The sequence below is a fragment of the Nomascus leucogenys genome, chromosome 1a (assembly GCF_006542625.1).
Source record: "Nomascus leucogenys isolate Asia chromosome 1a, Asia_NLE_v1, whole genome shotgun sequence".
Taxonomy (NCBI): domain Eukaryota; kingdom Metazoa; phylum Chordata; class Mammalia; order Primates; family Hylobatidae; genus Nomascus; species Nomascus leucogenys.
In genome coordinates, this window is record NC_044381.1 from 81,973,855 (window position 1) to 81,993,990 (window position 20,136).

At 42.9% G+C, this 20,136-nt stretch overlaps 2 protein-coding genes across 3 annotated transcripts in view; one reads left to right on the top strand and one right to left on the bottom strand.

The window, feature by feature from the left end:
• The window catches only part of FNTB (farnesyltransferase, CAAX box, beta), a 73,382-nt gene that overhangs the window by 49,823 nt on the left and 3,423 nt on the right, over positions 1–20,136 (top strand). The window contains exons 8-11 of the mRNA XM_003267822.4: positions 2,326–2,455; positions 5,504–5,636; positions 14,393–14,504; positions 15,739–15,853. Coding sequence (XP_003267870.1) covers positions 2,326–2,455; positions 5,504–5,636; positions 14,393–14,504; positions 15,739–15,853 — 490 coding nt within the window. The remainder of the gene's footprint in view (positions 1–2,325; positions 2,456–5,503; positions 5,637–14,392; positions 14,505–15,738; positions 15,854–20,136) is intronic.
• Positions 1–20,136, bottom strand: part of MAX (MYC associated factor X) — a 93,293-nt gene that overhangs the window by 29,909 nt on the left and 43,248 nt on the right. The window lies entirely within an intron of this gene.

Genomic DNA, 20,136 nt, shown 5'->3' on the forward strand with positions numbered 1-20,136 from the left:
ATAAATAAATAAAAATAAAAATATTTCGTTGCATGGTTCGTTTCCATCTCTTAATCCTTCTTCTTACACTTTGAGAGATTCGCTTAGTATTTATCTTCTAATCCTCTTGTTTTTATTTTTGTAATCCTATTTTTAGTTTTCCTCCCTGACTACTTTTACTTCCTGACTACTTTTTTATGTACTCTCTTGTTTTCTTCTGGGGATATTTTGTCCTCTCAATAGTCTTACTTCATATAATATTTTATCTAAAGATACAACTTTAAAAAGTTTTCTTTTGCTCCCTGTCTTATTTCCTCCAATTTATTTTTGTTTGTTTTGGTCTCCTTCTCTTTCATAGTAGAGACTACGGTCAAATGTCTGGTACTCTACAGCTGTCTGTTCATATTTAAGGGTCCAGCACTGAAAAGCTGCTGGGGAGCTCTGCGAGGGTGGGCAGGATCAAGCCATTCACTGGGGAATTCTCAAAGCAGTATCTGTAGGGTTTTTCTTTTGGGCTTATCAGTTCCTTCAGAGAGGAATCTTCTAAATTCCTGCTTGGGGTATGAAACTGGCAGCCTTGTGTGAAATAGACGGAAGAATGAGGCTGGGGGTATTGTGTTGAGATTGCTGACTCTCACGTAATCCCATTTGGTACAGTGCTCCCTCCTCCTCTTAGCGTGTTGGATATTCTGGAACTCAGATCCTTCTGATTAAACCTCTGAAACTTCCCATCTTCTGCTGGATATGAGTAGGGGACTTAAAGGTCTGATTCTTATGTAAGTTTGCAATCAACAAACTTGGTTCAAACGCATTCCACTTCGTGGAGGTTCCCTGTATCTCTAATCCTGGAGCCTTTTATTGGAGCAGATCACCTTGCTTTTTGTTGCCCCTCTCCCATCCTTTCCCTTTGGGTAGGGAAGATTTCTCTATTCGACTAAGTCAGTTATTTCTTGTCCTTCTTGTGTTAGTCCATTTTGTGTCACTATAAAGGAATACCTGAGGCTTGGTAACTTAGAAAGAAAAGAGGTTTATTTGGCTCATGGTTCTGCAGGCTGTTTAAGAAGCCATCGCCACCTAGCCTAATTATAATTTTTAAAAATAATGTTTATTTTTGAATAGTATAAAGGTTCATTATAAAAACTTTTCGAACAAAGAGAAAAACGAAAAGGAAAAATATTACCAGTAGACCTGTACTCAAAGATCACCAGAGGCCAAGTGCGGTGGCCCATGCCTGTCATCCCAGCACTTTGGGATGCTGGGGTGAGAGGATTCCTTGAGGCCAGAAATTTAAGACCAGCCTAGGTAACATGGCAAAGCCCCATCTCTACAAAAGATACAAAAAATGGTCCGGGTATGGTGGGGCACGCCCATAGTCCCAGCTACTCAGGAGGCTGAGGTGGGAGGATTGCCTGAGTCCAGGAGGTTGAGGCTGCAGTGAGCCGTGATCTGCAGTCAACCTAGGTAACAGAGTTAAGACCCTGTTTCAAAAATAAAAGATCACTAGAATCAACAATCACTTCTCAATTTTATTTTAACTTGATGGTTATCACTATATATATGTGTGTGTATATGTATATATGTGTGTATATGTACATATATGTATATATGTATATGTGTGTATAGGTACATATATGTATATATGTATATGTGTGTATATGTACATATATGTATATAGGTATATGTGTGTATATGTACATATATGTATATAGGTATATATGTGTATATATGTACATATATGTATATATGTACATATATGTATATATGTACATATATGTATATATGTGTACATATATGTATATATGTGTATATGTACATATATGTATATGTGTATATAAGTGTATATGTACATATATGTATATATGTGTGTGTATATATGTACATATATGTGTGTATATATATGATTTTATAACTTTTTCCCAAAGAGTAATAATTTGAATTACTATGTTTCTTACACAAGTAGGCTGTTTCTAAGTGTCTGGGTTTTTAACATTTTACAGTTTTTATTGTACTTATTTTTTTTGGAGACCTAGTCTCGCTCTTTCACCCGGGCTGGAGCACAATGGTGTGATCATAGCTCACTGCAGCCTTGAACTCCTGGCCTCAAGTGATCTTCTTGCCTTAGTCTCCTGAGCAGCTGGGATTACACATGGACGCCACCAGGCCCAGCTTTTTTTTTTTTTTGAAAAGACATTTCCAAAAGTTAATTAGTTGGCATCTTTTCATTCATAGTTGTGATGGTTCACACCTTAATCTGAGTGAACTTTTTCTCTGCCACCTAGGATGGTCCTGGTCTTGTGTACGTCCACTCACTGGCCACTCATTCTGCTTTTCTCAATCTCTTCTTAGGTGTCAGAACTGGGAAGGTGGCATTGGCGGGGTACCAGGGATGGAAGCCCATGGTGGCTATACCTTCTGTGGCCTGGCCGCGCTGGTAATCCTCAAGAGGGAACGTTCCTTGAACTTGAAGAGCTTATTAGTAAGTGTCTTTTGAGCCATCCTCCTCTCAGGCCCCAGGTCGTGGTGATATGATTGTACTCAGACACGCAGGCTTCGGGAGAGTTTGGCTATGGGAAGGGCTAACAGAGTTAGCTCTGTTCCGACACAGAGGAAGGAGTGAGCAGCTGCTCTGTCTTGGCTCCTCCTTCTGCCTTTCTGTCTTCCTGCTTAGAGCTTTTTACACAGTGTGTAGACTACACAGACTGTGTCCTGCAGACATCTGGTGTGAGCAGAGCACCTTCCTTATACTTCAGTTTCATAGAATTAGAGGTTATTGTGTGCTATAGAAAGAACCTCGTAAGGGGAAAAGTTACAAGAAGAGCTTTGCAGCATTTTGAAACCAAACTTTTATTACCTGCTGCACTGTGTAAACAGTTAGTACCTACATTTAAATGAGTTGTTTAGGCAGAGTTGGCTAATTGCATTGAGAAGGCAGCCCAACATTTATGTCTGGATCCCAAGCTCCTGGCCAGTATTCAGAAGAAAGTCAGAAAGCAGCCAGCTTCAGGGAGTCACTAGATTGTAGTTAAATGAACAGTGGGTGCACAAACACACACACCTCCATGGCCACCAAGGAGAAGGCATTCCCCATCATGTCATTTGAGGAGCATGTACCCCCTGACCATGACCTCAAAGCAAACCAGCTGCAACTGACATGCACCTCCTCTCCCTGAGTTCAGATGCCAGCCTCCCGTTATGCGGCCCATCGTTCGCTTCCTGGAGAGTTTCTGTTGTACCCTGTAGAGATGTAACCAGCAGTGTCTTGCCTCCACCTTCAGAAAGCCTCCCCCGGCATAGTCTTTTTAAAGATCCGTGAAGGCTTGAAGGCTCATGCTGAAACAGCCAACTTTGTATGCTGAACTTAAGAGTTTCTCAGATGTTTTAAAATCTGAACACCAATAAGGGATGAAACAAAAAAGTCCCATCTCCCAGGCAGAAATAAGGAGTGTGATTAGGGAGTGCCTCAGTTATAATGACAGTGTTCTAGATTTGAACACTTTCCCTACTACATTTGAGACATGGGTCCTTGGGCAAATTGTCTAATCTCTTTTAGCCTGATATTTTTTTCTTTTATAAGGTAGGGATAACAATCCTTATTTTTTTAAGGTTAAAGGAGAGAACATTTATAAACAGCCTGGCACATAGTAGGTACTTAATAAATGTTAGTGTCCCTGTAACCCAGAGTAATAATCTTTTTGGCACAAGGGACCAGTTTTGTGGGAGATAATTTTTCCATGGACCTGGGGTTGGGGGTGGGACAGGGGGTGATGGTTTCAGGATGATTCAAGTACATTACATTTATTGTGTACTTTATTTATATTATTACATTGTAATATATAATGAAATAATTATACAACTCACCATAATGTAGAATCAGTGGGAGCCCTGAGCTTGTTTTCCTTCAACTAGACAGTCCCATTTGGGGGTGATGGGAGGCAGTGACAGATCATCAGGCATTAGACTCTCATATAGAGCATGCAACCTAGAAGCCTGGCACACATGGTTCACAGTAGGGTTTGCATTCCTATGAGAATCTAATGCTGCCGCTGATCTGTCAGGAAGTGGAGCTCAGGCAGTAATGGGAGCAGTGAGGAGCAGCTGTAAATACAGATTAAGCTTCACTGGCTCACCCACTACTCATGTCCTGCTGTGCAGCCTGGCGTGGCCTGGGGGTTAGGGACCCCTGCTCTAACCCAAACTACTCCCTTCCATTCGCTTTGGGAGAAGTAGGACCCATATCTGAAGTATGAATTCCTATAGCCCAAGGAAACAGAACAAATCCATGGGCTTAGGCACTGGAAAAAGTAAATTAGTCTGCTTAACAACACTTAAGCCCTGCGGTCAGTAGAAATGAGGAACCGACTCCCAGTGCAGCGCCTGCTTTCTCTCTGCCTGAGTAATGCTTAGCCCACTTCCATTACATGCTGGAAGCCCTGGTTCATTTAAGACCAACCGAGGATATATTAGTACCTGAACCTGCAGTGCAGTGTTTTCTGTCTCTTTTAAGAATTTGTGACTGTGACTCTGTATGGGCAGGTGTTGCCTTGAAGAGGGATATAATCTAAACAACAGCTTTTAGGGGAGGGCTGGTCCCCACTTCCATCAAGGGTCCCAGTGGCTCCTTTCAGGACCTTTACCTAGTAAGACTCTAGAAACAGGAACTACCCTCCCCTGTACCCTTTCAGTTGAGTGAGGCAGCTCTGTAAGTCCATGGCTGGAATGGCCCAGGCGGTCTAGGGAAGGAAAGGGAAATGTCATATCTGCTCAGCCAGTTGGTTCTGCTCATTCTGAGGGACCAAACCCATGACTATCTTGATCTTTGTAGTAGTGTGTGTTTAGAAAACTTGTAGATAAGCAAGGAATGGTGGTATCGTGTGTGACCACTGAGTGACATCAAGACCTATTTTATAGCTTCAAAGTAAAAGATTTTCTTATATCAGCCACAGACTGGGCAGAGTTGTCATTTGGTAATTGAATGGCTTCTGCTTTCAGGCCTGCTAGTGACTTGCTAAAGAGACCTTGGGTAAATTTCCCCAGGTGCCAAGTAAAAGTCAGGAGCAGTTTGAAATAATCTGATAAAATATAGTACCAAATTCCATTTATCTGCTTTTAATAAACTCCCCGGAGCAGGGAAGTAATGAGAAATGAGCTACTGGTAGTCTTGCCTTCAATTTCCAACTTAAGCCATGTTTATTAAGAGACTTTGAAGGTCTCCTTACAAACCAGTTTGGCCTCTTTATCCTCTCAGCACTGGCATGGCTTTGAAACCCAGGAAAAGGTAGTTGTTTGCTAGGCATTGAACAGAGATCAGTGCTGGATGCCTCCACAGCATTGGCTTAAAGGCTTCACTCTGTGTCTGTGGCAGTGTGGGGAGGGAAGGAAAGAAAACCAGAGCGCCAAAACTAGAGTGCCGAGAAGCCACGAGATGGGAAACCCTCCATCCCACAGATTGACTCCTGGAGATCCTGTCGGGCTAGATTTTGTCTCTTTTAGCCTACAACTGCCTTTCCCATCTGTGTCTCCTCAGCAATGGGTGACAAGCCGGCAGATGCGATTTGAAGGAGGATTTCAGGGCCGCTGCAACAAGCTGGTGGATGGCTGCTATTCCTTCTGGCAGGCAGGGCTCCTGCCCCTGCTCCACCGCGCACTGCACGCCCAAGGTGAGCCTGGGGAGCTGTTCGCTGGGGCTGGATGATTTCCCTCCACTACTCACAAAGTCTGGAAGCCCAGCATGCTTTTTTAGAGGGGTTGAAATGAGCTCTGTCTATCCTGGATTTTGAGTGCCCAGTGTGGAACCTCATGCTGTGGGGCATGCGTATGCAGAGTAAGATTTAGTTTCATTGGTTTAGTGTCATTCTTTGCTTCTTCAAATTGGCTGCGACAGAATGAGCTTCCTTGAAATTGCTACGGGGAGCGGGGAGGAAGTGGGTGCTGCTTCTGCGTTATCTGGAAGGAGCAGCCCACTCCTGTGCTGGGCTCTGTGGTGATTGTCACCACCTCTGGGTGCAGGGCAGAGCTGAAAACCCTCAGTGTTGCAACAGTCACTGTTGCAACAGCAACAGGAAAGGCAACTGTGTAAAGGGGTGGAGAACCAGAACCCATGGAGAAGAGACTCACCGTGTCTGACTGGCTGCAGAGTTGTCACCATTAGAAATGTTTTATTTTACATTCATTGAACAAGCCTAAATGGGAGTTTGTTCCACCTGCATCATTGGAGTTCATTTCTGTGGGGTCTCAAATGGGAATGCAAAACCGAAGTAGTTAGTGAGCAAAAACTCTGGGAACATTCTCTCTTTATCTCTTGAAACCTCAGTCTGCCTGCTAACTCCTGCACCATCTTTCTGGTGTACTTGATGTGAGAGCAGGTGTCTCTGAGTAGACCTGTGGGAGAGAGGAAGTTATGGGGCCCTGCTGGTTGCTGATCTGTTTTTGGAATGAGATCCCTGGGTCCAGAGAGAAGCTGTTCTTCAGACTTAGTTGGATAATGTAACTGCTCAAATGTAAAAGATCAGATTCTTTTCTTCCCCTCCCCATAATTTTTTCTCCTGTTTCTGAGCCCCCCACTCCCGTCTTCCCCCCTCCCTGCTGCCCCCGAGATGGAGTCTTGCTCTGTCTCTCAGGCTAGAGTGCAGTGGCACCATCTCGGCTCACTGCAACCTCCACCTCCCAAGTTCAAGCAATTCTCCTGCCTCAGCCTCCTGAGTAGCTGAGACTACAGGTGTGCCACCACACCTGGCTAATTTTTGTATTTTTAGTAGAGACAGGGTTTCACCATGTTGGCCAGGCTGGTCTTGAACTCCTGACCTCAGGTGATCCGCCCACTTCGGCCTCTCAAAGTGCTGGGATTACAGGTGTGAGCCACCGAGCCCGGCCCTGAGCCTCATTATTTAGTTCCTTAATTTCCTTTGAGTTGTTGAGTTGTGACCATTTCTGACACTGAATTAAAGTAGGCAGAGCCTCTGTCCCATTTTCCCGGCCTGGGCCCACTGGACTTTAGGTGTCAGTATTAAGGCATATAAGGCACTTACGCTTTGAACACAGCAAGTGCACTGTCAGCAAATGCACTGACTCTGGAGCCTGCACCGTCTCTGCCTTGACCACCAGTAGGGAAGTCAGGAATTCCCCAAGTCAAACATTTTTTATTTTATTATTATTATTTTTTGAGATGGAGTTTCACTCTTGTTGCCCAGGCTGGAGTGCAATGGATCACCGCAACCTCTGCCCCCTGGGTTCAAGTGATTCTCCTGCCTCAGCCTCCCAAATAGCTGGGATTATAGGCATGCACCACCATGCCCAGCTAATTTTGTATTTTTAGTAGAGACAGGGTTTCTCCATGTTGGTCAGGCTGGTCTTGAACTCCTAACCTCAGGTGATCTGCCTGCCTCGGCCTCCCAAAGTGCTGGGATTACAGGCGTGAGCCACTGTGCCCGGCCCAACATTTCTAAGATAGAAAAAACTTGGGGTCATGGTGATCTCTTTATTTGGAACTGGTGAGGTCACGCCCCTGGTAAAACCGTCAGTCTTTTACAAACCTGTCCCTGGCATGGATAAGACGCAGTAATTCTGCAATCCCAGGGAAATGTGGAATGAGCTGTAACAGGAGCACCACCTGTCAAAGTCTTCCAGGGGGGCTGCTGGTTAATTGTTTCGTGTAGCACATGTTCTAGGGGGCTTGGTGGCATTCAAAGCTTTGTCTGTGGAAAAGGGTGCCTATGAATCTTGGTGCTTCCAGCTTTTTTCATGGGCTGGGAGAAGGCCTGTGTTGTCTTCTCAGACACAGGGCATCTCTTGAACTTAGAACAGACAAGAGTCTGTAAAGAAGGGAAGTGTGTTGAAAGGAAGGCAAAATACTGACTTTGGGAGTCAAAAGGGGATGCAGTGTAGAAAGATAGTCACAATATATTGTGATCATATCAAAGCAATATGTGTGGAATCCCATTTTTAGTGAAGAGTTGACTACAAAAAATTCATAGAATATCTAGGATGTGAAATTACAGGTGATATTTGTTTCCTCTGTTTGTATTTTCTAATCCTTCTATAGTTAATAGGTATTTCTTGCATAAAAAAAGACAACAAAAGTTATTTTACAGAAACAGGGAAATTCTACAAACAAAACAAGCAGCAAGGTGGGACAAATATTTATAACAAGTGATGAATGGCTAATTTCTTTAATTTGAAAAAAAAAAATCATACAAACCAGTAAGAAATGGATGGACAACCCAACTGAAAAACAGCCAAAGGATCTGAAGAAAGAGGTCCCAGAGAAAGAACTATCCTTCTTACTTTTTCTACTACAACTGCCACTACTACTGGTAGCGGAGTCTTCCCAAGCCCTCACTGTATGCCAGGGGCTGTACTGAGCATTTCACATATATTTTCTCATTTAATTCTCAAAACAACCCTATGAAATAGGTACCATTGTTTACAGATGAGGAAACAAAGTACAGTGAGGCTAAGTGACTGCTTTATACCTGACTGGCACTCACAAGGGTTAGTATGTGGTTGTGTGAATCCAGACTAGCTGGCATCTGAACCCTGCCCTGCTCATACCCACAGTAGGTGGCCATTAATCCAACGAAAAATTGTTTAGCTCACTTGTAGTTAAACAAAAGAGTGGCACTATTTGTTTTTATTATTGGATTGGCAGAGATTAAAAAACTTGATACCCTATGTTGGGGAGAGTGTGAGAAAACAGGTAATTTGATATTGTTAGTGGGGATGTAAATAGGTAAGTCATTTTTTGGAGGGCAGTTTGGAGACATCCATTTAAATTATAAGGGCACTTACCCTTTGAACACAGCAAGTGCACTGTCAGGAATTTACCCGCAGGGATATTAGCAAAGGATGTATATTGAAGTGGAGTTTTAATAGCAGCCTAAGTGCCTATCAAAAGGTTAAGGGTTAAATAATAAAAATCTCTCCAAACAGTAGCTGCATACCATGGGCTGATATAGAAAGCTCTCCAAGATACAACATGAAGTGTAAGGGGGCGGGGCCTGGAGCTTTCCCTAGGCACACAGCCTGAGATGTACACAGCTTTTCCTGGAACCCTACACTAAACCCCTTTAACAGTGGGTACCTTTGGGAAAAGAGAAGCAGACAAGACAGAAGGAGGGAGACTTTTCAGCGTTTTGTTTTTTTTTTTTTTTTTTTTTTTTTTTTGAGACAGAGTCTCACTCTGTTGCTGAGGCTGGAGTGCAGTGGTGCAATCTCGGCTCACTGCAACCTCTGCCTCCTTGGTTCAATCGATTTTCCTGCCTCAGCCTCCTGTGTAGCTGGGATTACAGGCGTACACCACCACACCCAGCCAATGTTTTCTATTTTTAGTAGAGACAGGGTATGACTGTGTTGGCCTGGCTGGTCTCAAACTCCCAGCCTCAAGTGATCCACCTTCCTTGGCCACACAAAGTGCTGAGATTATAGGCGTGAGCCACCATACCTGGCCAACTTTTTAGATTTTATATTCTTCTGTATTATACTGTGCCCTTTTAAAAAAAAAAAAAATGTGCATTACTAATTTTATTTTGGTAAATGTACAAATACATTTTTTAAAAGGCATTGATGATATTGCTAACTAAAAAGCAAAAAGAATGCTCTACATACTGCAGCACGTGGGTCTAGGCCATGCCCTGACCCAGCAAGTGACCATCAGTGGCTCCATGCCAATGACTACCTTCTATGTGTAAATGACAGTATTTGAGTAGAAGAAGGAATTACTGTTAATAGCTTAAAATGCTGGGCATGGTGGTTCATGACTATAATCCCAGCACTTTGGGAGGCCAAAGCAGGAGGACCTCTTGAGCTCAGGAGTTCAAGTCCAGCCTGGGCAATATAGTGAGAGCTTGTCTCTACAAAAAATTAAAAACAGTTAACCAGACATGGTGGCACGTGCCTGTAGACCTAGCTACTCAGGAGGCTGAGGTAGAAGGATCACTTGAATCTGGGAGGCAGAGGTTGCAGGCAGATAGGGCCACTGCAACTCCAGCCTGGCCAACAGAGCAAGACTTTGTCTCAAAAAAAAAAAAAAAAAAAAAAAAGCCTGTAATCCCAGCATTTTGGGAGGCCAAGGCGGGTGGATCATGAGGTCAGGAGTTCAAGACCAGCCTGGCCAACATGGTGAAACCCCATCTCTACTAAAGATACAAAAAATTAGCCAGGCGTGGTGGCATGTGCCTGTAATCCCAGCTACTCAGGAGGCTGAGGCAGGAGAATAATCCCTTGGACCCCGGAAGTGGAGGTTGCAGTGAGCTGAGATCCCGCCATTGCACTCCAGCCTGGGTGACAGGCCGGGACTCGGTCTCAAAAAAAAAAGGCTTAAGAAATCTCAAGTGCTGACTAAATCAGTGAGTCATTTTGTTTTGTGGAGTAATAAGAAAGCAGCAGGCCTGTGAGTTTCCACTTGGCTTGGTAGTTACTGGTTTCTTGTATGTTCTTTGGGACATACCCTGGAATTTTCTTGCCTACCTGTGAAATTGAGCTACACATGGCTGCACCTATCAGTTATGGTGTGGAAAGACTTTTGATTTTTTTTAGATAAAAGGAACCTTTGAAATGCAAAATGAGATTAGAATGGAGACCTATAATTTTAGGAAGAGGTAGAAAGGATTTAAAAGGCCGATTCCAGTGTGCAGTTATCACCCTATAATCATATCTGCTTTAATCTTGTTGTGATTATGTGTGCTGGTGTCCAAATTCAGGATTTCTGGAAGCTCCTTGTAGAGTTTTTGAACTTTGAGCTTCTAAGCTTCAATAATATAGGAAGTCACTGAAACAGTCTATAGTTTTTTATATAATAAACATAGCGTTTTCTTTTCAGATTCTAATTTTACCCACAGGTTATCATTTACCTTATAATAATAGTCTTTTACTTGTTATAGGATATGAAATATGTGTACATTTTGTACAGATGTGTAATGCAGTTTCCTAAAGTTTAATAAATATGCTTTTTTAAATAATAGCTTTGTTGAGATACAATTCCCATACCATACAACTTACCTATTCAGTTGCGAACCATCATGACAATTTTAGGACATTTTCATCACTCTTCCCCCCAAAAATCCCCATACACATTAAATATTTTCTTAAAAAGGAAATTGCAAAGGAAAAATCAATATTATGATTACAATATTATGTATAAAACATATGTTTTACATTAATTAAATTTTAAAATTAATTTTAAAAAAGTTTTAAACTCACATAACCAAAACAGAGGAGCAAAAAGGAGAAAATAGATGCAGCATATGATGTAGACAAGGGGCAAATATAAGAAAAAGCTAGATTAATAAAATTGGCTATTGGATCTCAGAAGATACAGGCCAAACAGACACCATCATAAGGAAATGCAAATATTAAACACAAATTATGGAAAAATTTCACCCTAATTAGTAATCAGAGGCATGCAAATCAAAATAAACTATCAGGTGCTATTTCTTTTTACCATTTTAATTGCTGATAACTTTTAAAAAGTAACTAAAGCTGGCCGGGCATGGTGGCTCACGCCTGTAATCCTAGCACTTTGGGAGGCCGAGTTGGGCAGATCACTTTAGGAGTTTGAGACCGGCTTGACCAACATGGTGAAACCCCATCTCTACTAAAAATGCAAAAATTAGCCAGGTGTGGTAGCTTGTACCTGTAATCTCAGGTACTCAGGAGGCTGAGACAGGAGAATGACTTGAACCTGGGAGGCGGAGGTTGCAGTGAGCTGAGATCGCACCACTGCACTCCAGCCTGGACGACAGAGCAAGATGGCATCTCAACAACAACAACAAAAAGGTGCTAATGCTGGAGGTGGTATAGCAAAATTTTAAATTTTGCTGGTAGCTATATAAAGTCTTTGTTTTTATTTTTAGTTTATTTATATATTTATTTTTGACAGCTCCTGCAGAGCAGGGCTACTCCACAGGGATTGTGCTGAGAGTAGTCTATAAATTCTTAAAGCAATTTATCAGTATCTATTAAAAGCCTTAACAATGTTTATTCCCTTTAACCGAATAATTCCACTGTGGTCAGTCTATTTGAAGAAAATAATCCTAAGCATACATAATATTGACAAAGATTTAGTGCAGCATTCCTCATAATGGCAAGGAACTGGAGACAACCTTGGAAATAAGTAAAAGAAGATAGAGTGAACTCCCATCATGTATGTGTGTATCTTCTACAACAAAGCCCACTGTGCTTACAGGTGAGGAAAAGAAAGGAAGGGAATTAAAACAGTGCAAGTGTATCAAAGCATGTGGCCTGCAGCCAGCCTGAGATGGCAGACTGGATGCTTCTCCTTAGGTCAGACTCAGTTTCCTGTGTCTCTTAATGGGTGTTTCAGGGCTGGGTGCGACTCAGGGTTGAAGATGAGAAGCTTTTGTCCCTGGCCTCTAAATGTCAGCTGGCCACTGTCCCTCACCTAGTGCTCAACCTTGGAAACCCTTTTCCTCTGTCTCTTTTTAAAGAAATTTAATAAATTATTATTGTCTGTTTGAAATATTCAACAATTTAGGCTGGGTGTGGTGGCTCACGCCTGTAATCCCAGCACTTTGGGAGGCCAAAAGAGGGTGGGTCACCTGAGGTCAGGAATTTGAGACCAGCCTGACCAAGATGGTGAAACCACGTCTCTACTAAAAATACAAAAATTAGCCAGGCATGGTGGTGCATGCCTGTAATCCCAGCTACTCGGGAGGCTGAGGCAGGAGAATCGCTTGAACCCAGGAGGTGGAGGTTGCAGTGAGCCGAGATTGTGCCACTGCCCTCCAGCCTGGGCAACAGAGCGAGACTCCGTCTCAAAAAAAAAAAAAAAAAAAAAAGGAAATATTCAACAGTTTACTATTTTGCTTCAATCTCTTTATAGACTGTATCATAAACTTTTCATTTTTATTTTTAGAAATCTTTTCCCCTTTTTTTCTTTTTTGCTATTTTCTCCAAAATGTGAAAGGTTATTGATACCATAAACTTTTATAATTTTCACCATAGACATTTTTTTTGTTGTTGTTGTTGTTGAGATGGAGTCTCGCTCTGTCGCCCAGGCTGGAGTGCAGTGGCGCGATCTTGGCTCACTGCAAACTCGGCCTCCCGGGTTCACACCATTCTCCTGCCTCAGCCTCCTGAGTAGCTGGGACTACAGGCGCCCGCCACCACGCCTGGCTAATTTTTTTGTATTTTTAGTAGAGACGGGGTTTCACCATGTTAGCCAGGATGGTCTTGATCTCCTGACCTCGTGATCAACCCACCTCGGCCTCCCAAAGTGCTGGGATTACAGGCGTGAGCCATTGCGCCCGGCCCACCATAGAAATGTATATACTCACATATATATAAGATTTTTAGCTCAGTTCTTTTTATGATACAGTCACCTTGTATGTCCACTTAATGAAATACTATATGGCTATTCACAGTGATGGCTATGCAGATTATGTAGTAGAATAGAAAAGTTTATGCCTATAGTGCTAAGTGAAAAACATAAGCTACACAGTTATAAATAACTAGGTAGAAAAATGCGTAGAACCAAAAAGATTGGAAGAAAGAAAAATTAGCTTTCAGGTGCTATTTACCAATTGTTGGGCATCTTTTTTTTTTTTTTAATGATTTACTGTCGGGCATCTTTTAGCCCAGGTATCAAAGTATAAAACTGACCAAGGACTTAATGTACATCCTATATGTATATGTATATTTAATCGATTTCTACGCAGATGTTTCTGCACACCTGTCCGTGATTTGTCCCTCCTTCCCATTTGATAACTGTGTGGCCCACAGAATTCTTTGACCATAGTGATTGAACTTCAGAGTGTGAAGAAGTCCAGTTGCTTGTCAGTACCTTAGTGGTATTACCAGAATACCCAGTTTTTGCTAGGGTATCATATGATGCAGGAGGGCAGTTACTGGTAATGTTTCTTAGGTAAATTCTTTGAGCTGAGAGACAATTTAGAGAATTCCCTTTGGAGATCAATTAAATTTAGGCTTAGAAAAGTAGAAGAAACAGACTTTATCACCCATTAAGAATTCTCTGAGCTAATCAGTTTGGTTAAGAAGTTACAGAGATATGCTAGAGGGAATGTCTCTTGAAGTCCAGGGTAGACTTATGGACCAAGTTGGGAGCAGCTACTGAGGTCAGTCTGGGAAGGTAAGCCAAACAGCTAGGCCGGTTCACTGCCTGCCAGAGATGTGGTTGAGGATCACCATCCATGTTAACAGGGTGCATTTCAAGAAAGTGAAAGTGCCACTTTGTACTGCTGCTCTTTGACACATGTCAAAGTTCAGGAGAAGGGACATGCTGTGCGTAGGACATGGGGAAGATAGCAGTTGTAGCAAGAATGAATGGAAGAGGAAGGGGAGTGGGAAACCTTGACTATTCCCCCAGGTGAGAAAGCAGAATTAGGTCATTGATACTTGGCTGGATCTGCCGGGCCCTTACTGACCCTTTGCCCTTCAACAGGTGACCCTGCCCTTAGCATGAGCCACTGGATGTTCCATCAGCAGGCCCTGCAGGAGTACATCCTGATGTGCTGCCAGTGCCCCGCGGGGGGGCTTCTGGATAAACCTGGCAAGTGAGTGTGTTCTCTGTGGGGAGAAAAGGGAGAGGGGAGGAGAGAGCAGAGGGGCATGCACCTCAGGCCTACTCAGAGCCAGACCTCAAGAGCAGAGGTGTCAACTTTAGCACCTGCATAGTGCTAGGTTGTATGGGAAAAAGCACCCAGTTGGGAGCACCCCTTGAGGCCATTGATCCTGGCACCTCCAGCTGCCCGTCTTGTCCCCCAGCTTGCATGCAGCCCCCTCCCCCAGACAGGGAAACAGATTGCTGGGTAGATAACTCTTCTTTTTTTAAAAAACAAGACAAAATCAAAAAACTGATCTAAATAGAATAGGATACAGGATTTTAAAACCCCTGAGTGTTGTAAACAGAGACTGTAATCATGACAACTATTATAGAGTGGATTAAATGATTAAGCTCAAATCTGAGATGGCTTATGTGTTATAAAAGAAAAAGGGAAATAAAATAAGTCCTCTAATCTTTGTTACCCACCCTCTGTCTCCCCCGACCCCAGCACACATCCTGCTGCTCTTGGCGACCAAGGGAAGGCCTGGTCCTGCAATTTATCAGGAAGAATGTGGCCCATTTCTAGATATTTAGGTATTTTTCTAGAGAAGTGTGTCAATTTATCACTAGTACTGCCCCTGGAGAGCCCTTTCCAAAAGACAGCTGGAGAGACTGACTAAAATTACAGTTTCCTTTAATAGTTTAAGGTAAAAAAGAAAGAAAAGAAAAAAAAAATACAGTTCCCACTGCTGGGCAGGGCTGGAGGATGGGGCTTTTATTTTATTGTATCTTACTTTTTTGAGACAGGGTCTCACTCTGTCACCCAGGCTGGAGTGCAGTGTCACAATCATGGCTCACTGCAGCCTTCACCTCTTGGGCTCAAGTGATCCTCCTGCCTCAGCCTCCCAAGTAACTGGAATTACAGGCATCGGCCACCACACCTAGCTAATTTTTAATTTTTTGTAGAGACGGGGTCTCCTATGTTGCCCAAGTTGGTTTTGAACTCCTGGCCTCAAACTGTTCTCTTGCCTCAGCCTCCTACATGCTGGGATTATGGGTGTGAGCCACTGTGCTCAGCCAGTGGGGCTTTAAATAACACTACTGGGAAAACCATGCTGCCTCTAGCCACATGGAGGATGGCGGGGGATGTGTGATTGCACCAGTGGTCTCTGAATTGGTGTGGCTGCATTCGTAGATGTGTGTGGAGCAGAGGAGCGCCTGCTCAGAGCTGCCTATCCTTACAGGTCGCGTGATTTCTACCACACCTGCTACTGCCTGAGCGGCCTGTCCATAGCCCAGCACTTCGGCAGCGGAGCCATGTTGCATGATGTGGTCCTGGGTGTGCCCGAAAACGCTCTGGTAAGGCGGGTGCAGGGCCTCACACCCCTTCTCCACAGGGACCTCGCGGACAGAAGGCTTTCCAAGCAAGCAGAACTGGCTCTGCGTTTCCTGTGTGGACAGGCGGAAGCTTGTGGTCCCTCTGCCCTTGGAGCTGTGTAGCCATTAGTGAGGATGTGACCGCAGAGGAGACGCACCTCTGGGCAAGCTCAGGGTTCCAGATGGGCGGTCTGATCTGTCACAGAGCTGTTGTGCCTTTATCCCAGGGCTGAGGACCTAGCCCACTGCTGGTATTAGCTTCCCCTCGAGGAGGTCACAGTTATGTGTCAGTCTGAGGCTGTGAGTCCCAGCAGGCTCACGAGAGCACTGCAGCCGCGCGGCACTGGCTGTACAGCCTGCCGCGTCTCCCCCAAAGGCTCAGCTTAGATGCCATCTCTTCAGAGAACGAGATCCCCAGAACTCTCTGCCTCAGCGCCTTGTTCATATTCTTTGTAGTACTTTACTCAGTTGGTGGTGTGTTGTTTAATGTGTGTTTGTCTGCTTTCCTCAAAAAACAATAGCCTGGTGAGAGCAGGATGCTCACCAATAGCCCTGTGGGGGCAGGATGCTCACCAATAGCCCTGTGGGGGCAGGATGCTCACCGCTGCAGCCAGCTGAGGACAACCTGGAGGTGCTCTGAGCCTAGACGTGAGCCTGGACATGAATCCAATGGAGACTGTCCCCAGTGATCAAATCACAGGGCCCATGCAGACTGTCATGAATTTGTGTGTGCAGTTCCCTACTCTTACTAAGCCCTACTTCCACCAGTGTAAACACGGCCTGCTGCTACCACCTAGGTCACTGCCTTATTTTCTCAACTGTGTTGTTTTAACCTTCCTTTTTTGTTTAAAATTTTTTTTTAATTTTTAATTTGTTTTTGTGAGACAAAGTCTCACTCTGTCACCCATGCTGGAGTGCAGTGGCATGATCTTGGCTCACTGCAACCTCCGCCTCCCAGGTCCAAGCAATTCTCGTGCCTCAGCCTCCTGAGTAGCTGGGATTACAGGCATGCGCCACCACACCCAGCTAGTTTTTGTATTTTTAGTAGAGATGGAGTTTCACCATGTTGGCCAGGCTGGTCTCAAACTCCTGGCCTCAAGTGATCTGCCTGCCTCGGCCTCCCAAGGTGCCAGGATTACATGTGTGAGCCACCACGCCTGGCCTCATCTTTGTTTCTTTTAAATTGGGAAACATTTCAAATGGAAGAAACACAAATGGCCAATAGATAGTTGAAAAGATGCTCAACCTCATTCTTAATCAGAAAAACAACCGCCCAGCTTTTCCAGGCCCTAATTATTTCCCCCTATTTGCCTCTTATGTAGCCCTCTTCCAATTTTTTTTCCTCCCTCCCTCTCCAGAGGTAACCCTTTCCCAAGTTTGACATGTATCATGCCTATGGATGTTTTTGTGCTATTGCTACATACATACGTATCTATAAGCAATATATAGTCGTTTATAAGCAATATAACAGTTGTTTGCATGTTTTCAAACTTTTTGTATGTTACCTACTGTACCAGTTATTCCACATTGCTTTTTGCACTTACCATTGTATTTTTGAGGTTTATCTGTGATCACATGTGTTGCTCCAGTTTATTCATTTTAACTATTACATGATACTGCCTTGTATAAATGCACCCCAGTGTATTTCTCTGTTCTCCTGCTAGTTATCAATTTTTTGCTATTACAGTGTTGCAGTGAACGTTCTGGTATCTGTCTGATTGGGTTCACATGTTAGAATGTCTCCAAGAGGGGACCTGCTGGGTTGAAGGGGACACGTATTGTCATCTTTGATAGATAGCTCTCTAACTCCTCCCCAGTGTGGTTGTGTAAGATGAATCGATCCATAGTCAGACCTTTTCCTTTTTGCCAATTTGATGGGTGTGAAATAGTATTTGTTTGATTTTGTGTTTTCCTGATTACTAGTGAGGTTGAGAATATTTTCAAGTGTTTGTTGGCCATTTGTGTTGTCTTCTGCAAATTGTCTGCCAGTTCATATTCTGTGCTCATTTTCTTACTGATGGGTAACTTCAGTTATTTTCCCTTAAGTATTTGTAGTTCTCTGTATATTTTTGATACTAATCTTTTGTCAGTTACATGTGTGTAGTGAATATCTTCCAGCTTGTGACTTGTCTTTTCATTTTGTGACTCTGATTTGTGTTGCTATAAGAGAATACCTGAGACTAGGTAATGTCTAAATAAAAGAGGTTTATTTAGCTCATGGTTCTATAGATTGAGAAATTCAAGGGCATGGCTCTGGCTTCTGGCAAGGGTTGTGCTGCATTACAACATGTGGAAGTCAAAGGGGAAGCCAACCCATGCAAAGAGAGGAGAGCCTGAGGGCATCCTGGCTTTATAACAGCCTACCCCTGCAGGAGCTAATCCATTCCCTCAAGGACTAATCCAGACTCCCCAGAGCAAGAGTGAGAGCTCACTCACTACTGCAAGAACAGCACCAAGGCACTCCTGAGGGATCCACCCCTCAAACCCAAACACATTCCATAGACCCCACCTTTCAACATCGCCATCTTGGGGATCAGATTTCAACATTAATTTTTGTGGGGACCAATAAACCACATCCAAACCATAGCATTTTGTTTTTAGTGTTTTTTTGTTAAATAGAAGATCTTAGGCCAGATATGGTGGTTCGCACCTGTAAATCTAGCACTTTGGGAGGCTGAGGTGGGAGAATCGCTTGAGCCCAGGTAGTCAAGGCTGCAGTGAGCTCTGTTTGCTCCAGTCTGGGAGATGGAGTGAGACCCTGCCCCCAGCACCCCTTCCCCACAAAAATATTTTAATATTTTAATTTTGAAGTGGTCAAATCTATTTGTCTTCTGTCGTTCAGGGGTTTGTTTTTGGAGGAGGGTAGGTGAGGATTTACTTAAGGAATCTCTACCATTTTTTGAGGGAAGCAGACAAAAGGAGGCACACATTAAACAAATACATTACAAATTGTGATGCGTGCTATGAAGGGAATGAACAAGGCAATGCAGCAAGTCATTAAGTGTAACTTCTTTTAAATAGTCTAAAGCTTGATTTTTTCATCTAGATTTTTAATTCTCTTGGATTTGGTTTCTGTGTATGGTGAGGCTTGGATATAATGTTATCTTTTTTCCATATGGATAACCAGTTGACCAGCACCATTTACTGAAGTCTACAACCTTTCCTGCTGATGTGTATCTCATGTGTACCATACCCTCAAGTTTCCATACATGAAAGGGCCCTGTTTCTGGACTCTCTATTTTGTTCCTTTGGTCTGTTTGCCTATCTGCACTCTTTTAAGCAAGTCTGAAAACAGGTAGGCAAGTCCTGTCTGCCTTGTTGTTTTTCTTCAAAATTGCCTTGGCTATTCTTTGCCTTTTGCTCTTTCCTGTGAATTGTAGGATCAGCCTGTCAAGTTCGAATGGGATTTTTATTGGAATTGCACTACATTTTAGATTAATAGGAGAGAACCAACTTGTTTTTTTTTTCTTCCTGTCTTCCCAGGAGTACAAAGAGAACTGACTTCTTTTCAATATTTAGGCTTCCATTTATGAACATAATTTTTCTTTTCTTTAATGTCTTTCAGTGGTTTTTTAATAATTTTTTCCATAAAGGACTAGCATTTTTTTTTTTTCGGTTAGAGTTATGTCTAATTTACAGTTTTTATGTCTCTTGTGACTGGAATCTTTTTTTATTTTCAATTTTGTAACTGTTTTAGTGTATAGAAATGCTAATAATATGTATAAATCTGTGTCCAGCCACCTTGTTTAACTCTCTTAATAGTTTTAAGTTTGTCTAAGTTAGTTTCCATTTTATTTTTCTTGCCTTGGCTAAGATCCCCACATAGTGCTGACTAAAGGTAATAGAGGGCATTCCTGTCTTGTTCCTGATTGTAATGGAGAGGCTTTTTATAATCTGATCATTAAGGATGATATTTACTGTAGGGTTGTGATAGTTACATTATGTCAAGTTAGTGATATTCGCTTTTATTCCTGATTTCCTAGGTTGTTTTTGTTAGTTTCAATCATAAGGTAGTGTTAAATTTTATTGAATGCTTTCTCTGCATCTGATTTTTCTTCTTTAATATGATATGTTTCATTAATATTCTGATGTTAAGCCTTATATTCCCAGGATAAGCCCTTCTTGGTCATAGTAGAGACAGTGTGTCTGTGTCTGTGTGTTTTGTTCAGTATACTGCTGGATTCAGTTTGCCAGTATGTTTGCCTAGTACTTTTATTTAGGATTTGTTTGCATGTGCGTTCATAAGAAAGATTGATCTAAAATTT